This window comes from Carcharodon carcharias, chromosome 8 (genome assembly GCF_017639515.1).
Source record: "Carcharodon carcharias isolate sCarCar2 chromosome 8, sCarCar2.pri, whole genome shotgun sequence".
NCBI classification, from domain to species: Eukaryota; Metazoa; Chordata; class Chondrichthyes; order Lamniformes; family Lamnidae; genus Carcharodon; species Carcharodon carcharias.
In genome coordinates, this window is record NC_054474.1 from 36521037 (window position 1) to 36534405 (window position 13369).

The 13369-nt window shown below is 47.5% G+C and overlaps 1 protein-coding gene across 1 annotated transcript in view; it reads left to right on the forward strand.

Moving 5' to 3' along the window:
* The window catches only part of LOC121281424 (solute carrier family 22 member 4-like), a 77541-nt gene that overhangs the window by 16791 nt on the left and 47381 nt on the right, over positions 1–13369 (forward strand). Inside the window, exon 2 of the mRNA XM_041194369.1 lies at positions 12342–12495. Coding sequence (XP_041050303.1) covers positions 12342–12495 — 154 coding nt within the window. The remainder of the gene's footprint in view (positions 1–12341; positions 12496–13369) is intronic.

The following is a 13369-nucleotide window of genomic DNA, read 5'->3' on the forward strand; positions in this document are numbered from 1 at the left end:
GGTGTCAGAGGAATCACGGATATAGGTGGGAAGAGACTGGACAAGGGGAGAGAGAATGGAGTCAAGATAGCAAGAATTGAGTTCCATGGGGCGGGAACAGGCTGACATGATCGGTCTGCCGGGACAGTCCTGTTTGTGGATTTTGGGTAGGAGGTAGAAGCGGGCCGTCCGAGGTTGGGAGGCTATGAGGTTGGAAGCTGTGAAAGGAAGATCTCCAGAGGAGATGAGGTCATTAACAGCAGAGGCTGAGTGTCAACTCGCAGACACTTCCTCCTATCTCCCCCAGATCATGACCCAACCACTGAACATCAAGCCATTGTTTCCAGGCCTGTTACTGACCTCATCTACTCTGGAGATCTTCTTTCCACAGCTTTCAACTCAAAGCCTCCCAACCTCGGACAGCCCGCTTCTACCTCCTACCCAAAATCCACAAACAGGACTGTCCCGGCAGACCGATCATGTCAGCCTGTTCCCGTCCCACGGAACTCATTTCTTGCTATCTTGACTCCATTCTCTCTCCCCTTGTCCAGTCCCTTCCACATGCATCCTTGATTCCTCTGACACCCTACATCATACCAACAATTTCCAGTTCCCTGGCCCAACCACCTCCTCTTCACCATAGACGTCCAATCCCTCTACACCTCCTTCCCCCACCAGGATAGTCTGATGGCTCTCCGCTTCTTCCTCGAACAGAGGCCCAAGCAATCCCCATCCACCACTACTCTCCTCCATCTGGCTGAACTTGTTCTCACACAGGAATTTCTCCTTAAACTCCTATCACTTCCTCCAAATAAAAGGTGTGGCTATGGGGACCCGGATGGGCCCCAGTTATGCCTGTCTCTTTATGGGGTATGTGGAACATTCCTTGTTCCAGTCCTACTCCGGCTCCCTTCCACAACGCTTTCTCCAGTACATCGATGATTGCTTTGGTGCTGCTTCGTGCTCTCGTCTGGACCTGGAAAAATTTATTAATTTTGCTTGCAATTTCCACCCCTCCATCATTTTCACATGGTCCATCTCTGACACTTCCCTTCCCTTCCTTGACCTCGCTGTCTCAATTTCTGGTGATAGACTGTCCACCAATATCCATTACAAGCCTACCGACTCCCACAGCTACCTTGACTACAGCTCCTCACACCCCGCTTCCTGTAAGGACTCCATCCCATTCTCTCAGTTCCTTTGCCTCTGTCACATCTGTTCTAATGATGCCACTTTCAAAAACAGTTCCTCTGACATGTCTTCCTTCTTCCTTAACCGAGGTTTTCTACCCACGGTGGTTGACAGGGCCCTCAACCCTGTCCGGCCTATATCCCGTGCATCTGCCCTCACACCTTCCTCTCCCTCCCAGAACCATGATAGGGTCCCCCTTGTCCTCACTTATTACCCCACCAGCCATTTCAACACTCCACCCTGCACTCATGCCCACATGTCCGTCCTTGGTCTGCTGCAATGTTCTAGTGAAGCTCAAAACAAACTGGAGGAAGAGCACCTCATCTTCTGACTAGGCACTTTACAGCTTTCCAGACCGAATATTGACTTCAACTCTCTCCTCCATCCCAACTCCTTTCCAATTCCCCCCCTTTTTTTCCCAATAATTTATATAGATTTTTCCTTTCCCACCTATTTCAATTAGTTTTAAATATATTTCCATCCATTGTTTTATCTCTACCTTTCAGCCTATTTCAATCCCTTCCCCCCACCCCACCCCGACTAGGGCTATCTGTACCTTGCTCGTCCTGCTTTCTACCCTTAATGTCACCTATTAGCACATTTCTCAGCTAATATCACCACCATCAACACCTCTTTGTCCTTTTGTCTATGACATCTTTTGGCAATCTCCACCTATCATTGGCCCTCTATCCAGCTCTACTTGTCCCACCGCACCCCGCCCCCCCCACCCCCTTAAACCAGCTTATATTTCACCTCTCTTTTATTTTTCCTTAGTTCTGTTGAAGAGTCATATGGACTTGAAACATTAACTGTGTTGCTCTCCACAGATGCTGCCAGACCTGCTGAGTTTTTCCAGGTATTTTTATTTTTGTTTTGGATTTCCAGCATCCGCAGTTTTTTGCTTTTAACTTAAGAAAACTACTCCTGTGTCCTGGCTTTTATGTGACTCCAGTCCCATGCTAATATGGCTCATTCTTAACTGTCTCCTGAAGTGGTCTATCAAGCCAATTGCTTGCAACAAACTGTTACTCAGGGTGACTAAAGATAGTAATAATTGCTGCCCTTGCTTGTGATGGCCAAATTGAGAGAACACATTCTTTTAAAAATCCACTGGGACACAATTAGGACCCATGCCTGGAAAACTGGTTGGAAGGACCACCAAGTAGCTGGCTATGGAGGGGGTACTAGTACTGTCCAAATAAGCATTTTCCAGTTGTTGCTGCAGTCCCCTTTGTAACACAGCACTGAAAAACAAAATTGGAAATCCTGTCCTTCAGGGTACAAACTAGAATTCCACCACTTCCCAACACCCAGGAGACTCACCTCTGCTGTTTTTCAGATAGGTGTGCCTGATCCCAGCAAATATATCTCCACTCATCCTATGCTGGCTAATCAGGGCCAGAGATGTGAGAACTCCTGATCCAAACTCAGACTCACTCCTTATATAAATAGCATTTTGGGTAACAAGCATAGGTTACACCCCTAACAAACCTAGAGATAAGACTGGGATCTTGAAAATCTGTGTTCTAATTTAATTTCCAATTCCTCTGTGGCACTCTGAGCAAGGTGATGTCAGTTACTTGCTGGCAGGAATGTAGACTTATAATTATCATGTGTTTTTAAGTAAATCTTTGTGTTAGTGTATTCATCTGTAAGAGACCATAAGACCATAAGACATAGGAGCAGAAATCAGGCCATTCGGCCCATCGAGTCTGCTCCGCCATTCAATCATGGCTGATACGTTTTTCAACCCCATTCTCCTGCCTTCTCCCCATAACCTTTGATCTCCTTACCAATCAAGAACCTATCTATCTCGGTCTTAAATTCACTCAATGACCTGGCCTTCACAGCCTTCTGTGGCCATGAATTCCATAGATTCACCACTCTCTGGCTAAAGAAGTTTCTCCTCATCTCTGTTCTAAAAGGTCTTCCCTTTACTCTGAGGCTGTGCCCTCGGTTTCTAGTCTCTCCTACTAATGGAAACATTTTCCCCATGTCTACTCTATCCAAGCCTTTCAGTGTTCTGTATGTTTCAATCAGATGTCCCCTCATCCTTCTAAATTCCAATGAGTATAGACCCAGAGTCCTCAAACGTTCCTCATATGTTAAGCCTTTCATTCCTGGGATCGTTCTCATTAACCTCCTCTGGACCCTCTCCAGGGCCAGCACATCCTTCCTGAGATCTAGGGCATAAAATTGCTCACAATATTCTAAATGTGGTCTGACCAGAGCCTTATAAAGCCTCAGCAGCACATCCCTGCATTTATATTCTAGTCCTCTCGAAATAAATGCCAACATTGCATTTGCCTTCCTAACTACTGACTCAACCTGCAAGTTAACCTTAAGAGAATCCTGGACTAGGACTCCCAAGTCCCTTTGCACTCCAGATTTCTGAATTCTCTCCCCATTTAGAAAATAGTCTATGCCTCTATACTTCCTACTGAAGTGCATGACCTCACACTTCCCCACGTTGTATTCCATCTGCCACTTCTTTGCCCATTCTCCTAACCTGTCCAAATCCTTCTGCAGCCTCCCAGCCTCCTCAATGCTACCTGTCCCTCCACATATTTTTGTATCATCTGCAAACTTAGCCAGAATGCCCTCAGTTCCTTAATCTAGATCATTAATGTATAAAGCGAAAATTTGTGGTCCCAACACTGACCCCTGCGGAACTCCACTAGTCACCGGCCGCCATCCTAAGAAGGACCCCCTTATCCCCACTCTCTGCCTCCTGCCAGACAGCCAATCTTCTATCCATGCTAGTACCTTGCCTCTAACACCATGGGCTCTTATCTTACTGAGCAGCCTCCTGTGCAGCACCTTGTCAAAGACCTTCTGGAAGTCCAAGGAGATAACATCCATTGGCTCTCCTTTGTCTAACCTACTCGTTACCTCCTCAAAGAATTCTAACAGATTTGTCAGGCATGACCTCCCCTTGATGAAACCATGCTGACTTTGCCCTATTTTATCATGCACTTCCAAGTATTCTGAAATCTCATCCTTAATACTGGACTCTAAAATCTTACCAACGACCGAGGTCAGGCTAATCGGCCTATAATTTCCCGTCTCTTGCCTCACTCCCTTCTTAAACAGGGGGGTTACATTAGTGATTTTCCAGTCCTCTAGAACCCTCCCTGACTCCAGTGATTCCTGAAAGATCACCACTAACGCCTCCACTATCTCTTCAGCTATCTCCTTCAGAACTCTGGGGTTGTAATCCATCTGGTCCAGGTGATTTATCCACCTTTAGACCTTTCAGTTTTTCTAGCACCTTCTCCTTGGTAATGGCCACCATACTCACCTCTGCCCCCTGACTCTCTTGAACTTTGGGGATGTTACTCCTGTCTTCCACCGTGAAGACTGACGCAAAGTACCTATTCAGTTCCTCCGCCATTTGTTTGTACCCCACTACTACTTCTCCAGCTTCATTTTCCTGCGGCCCAATGTCCGCTTTTGTCTCTCTCTCAATCTTTATATGTCTAAAAAAACTTTTGTAATCTTCTTTTATATTACTGGCTCGTTTACACTCATATTCAATCTTCTCCCTCATTTCTTTTTTAGTTGTCCTCTGTTGGTCTTTGTAGGCTTCCCAATCCCCTGGGTTTCCCACTGCTCTTCGCTGCATTGTATGCTTTCTCTTTAGCTTTTATGCTGTCCCTGACTTCCCTTGTCAGCCATGGTTGCCTTGTCCTCCCTTTAGTGTGCTTCTTCTTCCTGGGGATGAATTTTTGCTGTGTCTTCCAAATTACTCCCAGAAACTCCTGCCATTGCTGTTCCACTGTCTTTCCTGCTAGGCTCATCTCCCAGTCAATTCTGGCCAGCTCCTCCTTCATGCCTCTGTAGTTGCCTTTATTCAACTGTAATACCGTTACATCTGATTCCAGCTTTATCCCCTCAAATTGCAAGGTAAATTCTATCATGTTATGGTCACTTCCTCCTAAGAGTTCCTTCACCTTAAGTTCCCTTATCAAATCTGCCTCATTACACATCACTAAATCTAGAATCGCCTGTTCCGTAATGGGCTCCACCACAAGCTGCTCCAAAAAGCCATCTCGTAGACATTCCACAAATTCCTTTTCTTGAGATCCAAATCCAACCTGATTTTCCCAGTCTACCTGCATATTGAAATCCCCCATGATCACTGTAACCTGGCCTTTCTTACACGCTTTTTCTATCTCCTGGTGTATCTTGTGCCCCACATCCTGACTACTGTTCGGAGGCTTGTACATAACTCCCATTATGATTTTTTTACCTTTACGATTCCTCAACCTTACCCACCCAGATTCTACATCATCTGACCCGACATTTTTTCTTGCTATCGATTTAATTTCATTTCTTACTAACAAAGCAACCCCATCCCCTCTGCCAACCCGCCTATCTTTTCGATATAATGTATATCCTTGGATATTTAGCTCCCAGTCCTGATCCCCTTGCAGCCATGTCTCCGTAATGTCTACCACATCATAGCTGCCAATTTCAATCTGAGCCACAAGCTCATTGACCTTATTTCGTATACTGCATGCATTCAGATACAACACTTTCAGTCCTGTATTTCCCATCCCCTTTCTCATTGTCATCCCTTTATCTGATGTGCTTGAAGTTAGATTCCTAGCCCTTTCCAAACACTCCTGTCCTATTTTGTGTTCTGGAGAATTTAATAGCCTCTCCTGGGCTCTCCTTTCTTTTCAGTTTTTTCATAATTTTCCATGAAGTTGAATCCACCCCCCCACCCCCCCACTCCCATACGCTAACCTGCTGCTTTGTTTCCCATTAGTCATAATTCTTGGAGTTTTACCCTTCCCTTCCCCCCCACTTTCTAGTTTAAAGTCCTGTTGACCACCCTATTTACCCTTTTCGCTAGAACATTGGTCCCAGATCGGTTCAGGTGGAGACTGTCCCAACGGTACAGATCCCTCCTTTTCCAATACTGATGCCAGTGCCCCACAAAATGGAACCCCTCTTTTCCGCACCACTCCTTTAGCCACGTGTTTACTTCCCTTATTCTGGCATCCCTATGCCAATTTGCACGTGGCTCGGGTAGTAATCCGGGGATTATAACCCTAGAGGACCTGTTCTTTAATTTAGTTCCTAGTTCCTGATAATCCCCAAACAGATCCTCTTTCCTAGTCTTACCTATGTTATTTGTCCCGACGTGGACCATAATAACTGGATGCCCCCCCTCCCTCTCCAATATCCTTTCAAGCCGGTCAGAGATGTCCCTCACCCTGGCACCGGGCAGGCAACATACCATGCGGTCTCTCGATCCTGCTTACAAAGGAAGCTATCAATTCCCCTAATTATAGAATCCCCTACAACTACCACTTGTCTTTTTGCTTCCCCCTCTTGAATGACCTCCTGTGCCACAGTGCCGTGGTCAGCTGGCTCATCCTCCCTACAGCCCTGTTCCTCATCCATACAGGGAGCAAGTACCTCGTACCTGTTGGACAAGGTCAAGAACTGAGGCTCCTCTGTTCCTGAACACAGGATCCCTCTACCTGCCTCATTTGCAGTCACACCCTGCTGAACCTGACCACTGACCGAATTTGAGGTACTTAATCTACTGGGTGCGACCGCCTCCTGAAACAAAGCAACCAGGTAACTCTCCCCCTCCCAGATGTGCCGCAGCGACCGGAGCTCGGACTCCCACCCATCAATTCTGAGCCGGAGTTCCTCCAGCAACCAACATTTGCTGCAGATGTGGTCATTGTGGCTTACAATGGGATCTGCCAGCTGCCACATCATACAGCTACAGCACATCACTGCCCAGCCATCTCGACTTAGATAATTAATTTATTAATTAGCTTTGCAGTGTTTTTTTTTCAAATTTGGTGCAGATTTCCTATCAACCAATCAGGTCACAGCTTTCCTGTGATATCATTTTTTTTCAGTTTTGGCTTCAGTTACTCTGTGCCCCAAGGTCACTGCTCCGGTGCTCCTCCCTCCGAGTCTGCTTCCTGGAGACAAGGCCACGAGTCCCCGAGGTAAGCTAGATTTATACTCACTGCTCCGGTGCTCCTCCCTCCAAGTCTGCTCCTAGGATTTACTCACCAATCAGCTGCTTTTTCTTTAAAACCAACTTTCAGAAGAGTGTCTCTCACAGGTCTGGTGCACTCCTGAAAGCACTGCCTCTTCCTCTCTTTTTTTTAGGTTTGAGGAGGAGGGAGGGATGGAAGCACTACGGCATTGTAATGTTTGGGTCTATTCCATTCTTTGACAGTGGGTCCTCCTCAATTCCCTCCTGAGTCGCGGTATCTGCGGCAACTTCTCCCTTCTGCTTCAGTCACTTCTCACCAGCACCCTCTGTTGGATGCTCTTCCTCCTGTTGAGTGCAAGAGTCCTTCTCCTCAATTCCCTCCTGTATCACGGTGTCTGCGGTGAATTCGCCCAGAATGCTTCAGTCACTTCTCACCAGCGCCCTCTGTTGGATGCTCTTCCTCCTGTTGAGTGCAAGAGTCCTTCTCATCGATTCCCTCCTGAGTCACTGTGTCTGCAGCGACTTCTCCCAGAATTTTTTTTTTTGAAAAATATACTTTATTCATAAAATATCTGGAAGAACATTCCAAAACATTTCAAAATCACCATCACAAAAGTACAATCAGATTCAACTTTTACACATGAATCACAGGTGCATCAATACAATCAATGAATATTACAATCAGTTCAATCTGGTCAATGCAGACAATCAGACAATGGTATTGGAGTTATCAACATACATCATGTTGCACTCTGAGGTGCTTCAATACAATTATAATACAATTAGTATTCAATGTATACATTCATTTTGAGCTGTACAGCCCGAGGGGCTCTCAACAGTTCCCAGCCCCTCGGTGCACTGTGGCAGAAAGGTCTTAGACAGTGACCTTTCCCCATTGCGCCTTTGCGGCGGCTGCCCCAAGCTTTAGTGCGTCCCTCAGCACGTAGTCCTGGACTTTGGAATGTGCCAGTCTGCAATACTTGGTTGGGGACAACTCTTTGCGCTGGAAGACCAACAAGTTTCAACCAGACCAAAGAGCGTCTTTCACCGAGTTGATGATCCTCCAGCTGCAGTTGATGTTTGTCTCGGTGTGTGTCCCTGGGAACAGCCCATAGGGCACAGAGTCCTGTGTCACAGAACTGCTCGGGATGAACCTCGACAGAAACTACTGCATCTCTCTCCAGACCTTCTTTCCAAAGGCAAAATCCACAAGGAGGTGAACAACGGTCTCGTCCCCACCATAGCCACCTCGAGGGCAACGTGCAGAGGGAGTGAGACTCCTGGTGTGTTGGAAGGATCTGAGGGGGAGGGCCTTTTTCACCACCAGCCAAGCTAAGTCTTGGTGCTTGTTGGAAAGTTCTGGCGATGAGGCATTCTGCCAAATGACTTTGACAGTCTGCTCAGGGAACCATCCGACAGGATCCACCCTCTCCTTTTCCTGCAGGGCCTCTAAGACGTTACGTGCTGACCACTGCCTAATGGACTTGTGGTCAAAGGTGTTTCTCTGCATAAATTTTTCCACCTGGGACAGGTGGTGCGGCACGGTCCAACTACTTGGAGCGTTCCGCAGCAGAGTGGCCAGACCCATCCTTCGCAACACTGGGGACAGGTAGAACCTCAGCACATAGTGACCCTTGGTGTTTGCGTACCAAGGGCCTATGCACAGCTTGATGCAGCCGCACACAAAGGTGGCCATTAGGATGTGGGCGATGTTAGGCACGTTTTTCCCCCCTTATCTGGAGGCTTGTACATCGCGTCCCTGTGGACATGATCCATTTTCGACCTCCAGATAAAGCAAAAGATGGCTCGGGTGATCGCCATCGCGCAGGAGTGAGGAATGGGCCAGACCTGCACCACATACAACAACAGCGAGAGTGCCTCACACCTGATGACCAGTTTCTTACCCGCAATGGAGAGGGAGCTCGCTCCCACATGCCCAGTTTTCTTTTCACCATAGACACTCGCTCCTTCCAGTTTCTAACACATGCCCTGGTCCCTCTGAACCATATCCCCAGCACCTTCAGGCCGTCAGCCCTAACGGTGAAGGGAACAAAGGATCGGTCAGCCCAGTTCTCAAAGAACATGGTCTCGCTCTTCCCACAATTTACTTTGGCTCCCGAGGCCAGTTCGAACTGGTCGCAGATATGGATCAGTCTGCGCACTGACAGCGGATCCGAGCAGAAGATGGTGACATCGTCCATGTACAGGGAGGCTTTGACCTGAGTGCCTCCATTGCCTGGGATCGTCACTCCTCTTATGCCTGGATCCTTCCTGATGGACTCAGCAAAGGGTTCTATGCAACACAGAAAAAGGACAGGGGAGAGAGGGCAGCCCTGCCTGACTCCAGATTTAATAGCAATGCTATTTGATTTCCACCCATTGATTGAGACTGCACTACTGATGTTAGTGTAGAGCAGTTAGATCCAATTGCAAATTCCCTCCCCAAACCCCATTTTGGAGAGCACATCCACCATGTCGGTGTGCGATATTCTGTCAAAGGCCTTCTCCTGATCCAGGCTGATGAGACAGGTGTCCACACCCCTGTCCTGCACATAGGCAATCATATCCCTGAGCAGCGCGAGGCTGTCAGAGATCTTCCTGCCCGGCACAGTGCAGGTCTAGTCAGGGTGGATCACCAATTCCAGAGCGGACTTGACCCAATTGGCGATGACCTTGGACAGAATCTTATAGTCCACATTCAACAGTGAAATGGCTCACCAATTTCTAATTTCCTCCCTTTCCCCCTTGTGCTTGTAGATGAGGGTGATGATGCCTTTCCTCATGGATTCTGACATGCTGCTGGCCAGAAGCATACTCTCATACACTTCTAGCATGTCTGGGCCAATCCAGTCCCATAGAGCCGAATAGAACTCCGCCGGAAAGCCGTTGCTTCCATGAGTTTTACTCTTCTCGAAGGGCTCAAGGGCCTTAGTCAGTTCGTCAGGAGTTAGCAGTTTGTCTAGGCTTTCCCGTGTACTGTCGTCTAAGACCTCCGTGATAGAGGACAGGAAAGACTGGGAAGCTGTCTGTGGGCCTCATGTCATACAATCCGGCATAAAAGGATTTGCTGATCCTCAAAATGTCAGATTGCGATGACTTTACTGAACTGAGCAGTCTTCTTCCTTCAGGCTGCTGATCACAGAGCTCTCTCTGTGTACCTTTTGGAAGAAGAAACATGAGTACGTCTCATCCTGCTCCACGGAGCGGACTCTGGAATAGAAGATGATCCAGGAGGCCTCCGAGGCAAAGAGCAAGGCTTGCTGGTGCTTCACCTCTTGGAGTTCTTCCTTGATATCGACTGCAGCCGGAGCAGATTCTGCATGTTTTTCTGGAGTTGGGACATTTCCCTCTGTTCCTTTCTAGCTTTCTGTGTGCCTTTGAGGATGAAAAACCTCTTGATGTTTCCCTTGACCGTTTCCCACCAGTGTGTCAGGAACTCAAAGAGGGGTTTCACGGTTCTTCATCCTTTGTAATCCCTCTTGAGCTCCTCAATGTTCTCTGGGGTCAGTAGTTGCACGTCTAGCTTCCATGTCCCCTTACCCACCCTCTGGTCTTCCTCTAAGTGACAGTCAGCCAGTAGGAGGCAGTGGTCAGAGAAAAACACCTTGACGTCGGTGGATCTGACTGCGAACGCACGGGACACAAACAGGAAGTCTATCCTGGAACGGATGGACCCGTCTGGCCGCGACCAGGTGCATCTACGCTGCGCTCCATCTGCAGGGTTGCTGAAGACGTCGTGCAACTTGGCATCCTTAACTGTTTCCATCAGGGATCTGGACATAGCGTCCAATCTGCTGCTGGCCCTGCCAGATCGTCCAGCCGCTTTGATGATGCAGTTGAAGTCACCGCCCAGAATGAGCAGCCTGGAGGTCACCAGCAGCAGTGGGACCTGCTGAAAAACCGTCAGCCGTTCGGCCTTTTGTGCCGGGGCGTACACTTTAATGAACTGGAGTGGAGCATTCTTGTACATTACGTCTGCTACGAGGAGGCGCCCGCCCACCACCTCCTTAACCTTGGAGATGGTGAAATTGCCTCCCCGCAGCAGAATCCCCAGGCCGGAGGAACGAGAGTCATTTCCTCTCGACCAGATCGATGGCCCATGGGACCACCATCGTGACCATTGCCTGTAGGAGCTGAGTTGCGGTATCGCACACTCCTGCAGAAACAACAGGTCATCTTTGACCTTGGCAAGGTAGTCCAAGGTCGCAACACATCGCGTAGTAGATTTAATGCTCCAGACATTTATGGATACAATCTTTAAACCCATTTTGAAGCATTTAGTCTCTTACCAAACCTGTTGTCTCTGAGAGTCCCAGACCTTTGGTCTGCTCCTGCATACGAACAGTGTTCACAAATTGCCTCACTTTGGATGGGCTGAGGGAATTATCCTGAACTACCCCATTGGAGATCTTCCGTTCAGGTGGCATCTGGGGGTTTGTGCAAAGAACGGGATTTGAAATGTCCTCTGCTGGAGAAGTCTCTCCAATCCTCTCCCCCTCTGGGGCGTTGCTGCTCCCGGCTTCCTGGACCTCGGGTGCGCTGAGCACTTCACTGCTCCCAGATTCCTGGGGATGGGGTGCGCTGGCCTCTTCGGGTTGTGGGCAAAGTTGGGGTGCGCAGGTCTCCTCATTGTCTCCAATGTTCTGGAGCTCAGGTGTCTCGTCCTCCAACTCCCGCTTCTTCTGTAGGTGCCGCTCTTTCAGTTCTTCGTCCGAAGAGCAGCTGCCCTTGTCATCTGTGTCGGATGGGTGACGCCTCCTGCCACTTGTCTGGGAAGTGGCTTGGTTCCTTCTTAGCCCCTTCTTCCTTTTGGCTCTCTTCACCAGTTGCCACTCCCCCTAATTTTCTGCTGTGACTTCTCCCAGAATGCTTCCGTCACTTCTCACCAGCGCCCTCTGTTGGATGCTTTTCCTCCTGTTGAGTGCAAGAGTCCTTCTCCACAATTCCCTCCTGAGTTGCGGTGTCTGTGGCGACTTCTCCCAGAATGCTTCAGTCACTTCTCACCAGTGCCCTCTGTTGTATGACTGCTATGTAACTGAGAGAACACAGACATGTCAAATACACCAGTGTACCAGTATATTACAAATGTGTGCATGATTTAGCATGTTAATAACTACATGCATGAGTTTATGTGTATATTAGTATATATATGCAGCAGTGTATATAGTTGAAACATTATTTGCTTCTGCTTTGCAAGTTTGGGAGAAAGGTTGTTCTTTTTGGAACTGCGACTATACAGACTGTATTCAGTGTGCTTCAAGTGTTCTCTCCCAACTGGGAAATATTCTGTCTTCTTAATTTCCTTGCGGGCCTTGGACAGATGGCAAATTATCAGGCTGCCTTTGTACTTGGTTAGTATCTACACCATTCAATACTTCTATTAGTCCTTCAGTACTTTTGATGCTTCTGTCACTCTCAGTGTGACACTAAGTTCTGCCAAAAAGTATCATTCTTTCAGTAATATAAAAGAAATACTTATGAAAATGGAATGGATCTCAGTGTCGGTTTCAATGCAGGCCTGATATTTTGTAGTCATGTTATTATTCTGCTTGAAGTGAAGTCTTTGAGATTCCAGGGATGGCTCAGCAGTTGCGATGATGCCTGTGGTCGATCTGCACGATGTTGGTTTTCTCACGTAATCTTGAAAATGGGACTAGATTAGGGGAGAGAGCTGGTTCTTTCTTTCCCTTTCAAAGAACTGTTGTGTGGCCTCTCTTTTTTTAGCCTGGTTGATTGCAACAGTTCGATGGCTGTGCTTGTTGGTCCCTCATTTTCTGTGTGATGAAGTTTTATGTTGAAGTTCTGTCTTGGATTTTCTGTATGCTTGTAGCAATTTGCTTTATTTTCAACAGGGAGTAAAGATGCCCACTATATCATGTGACCCTGTAACAAATGCCAAGCCAACTTCCAAATAAGGCATTGTGGTAGTCCTATCAGGCAGTTGGATTCTTTCTCCCACACATGGTTTTGATAAACAAAAATGTTTTGTTTCTGAGAAAGACAAATTCCCATTTTTTAACAATGAAGGTGTTAATGGAATGTAATTTATCTCCTGGCCTGAGAAACATTGAGTCAATGTCAGAAAGAGAGTCTTTGTCCTCTAGAAAGATAAACACAGTCTGATCCACAAATCAGGCTGGCTGCTCTCAGAGCCATCTTGAATTCCAGTCCTTTAAAATTATATTTTTTTTGCAAGATATAGGGTGGAATTTTCCCAGCCCACTG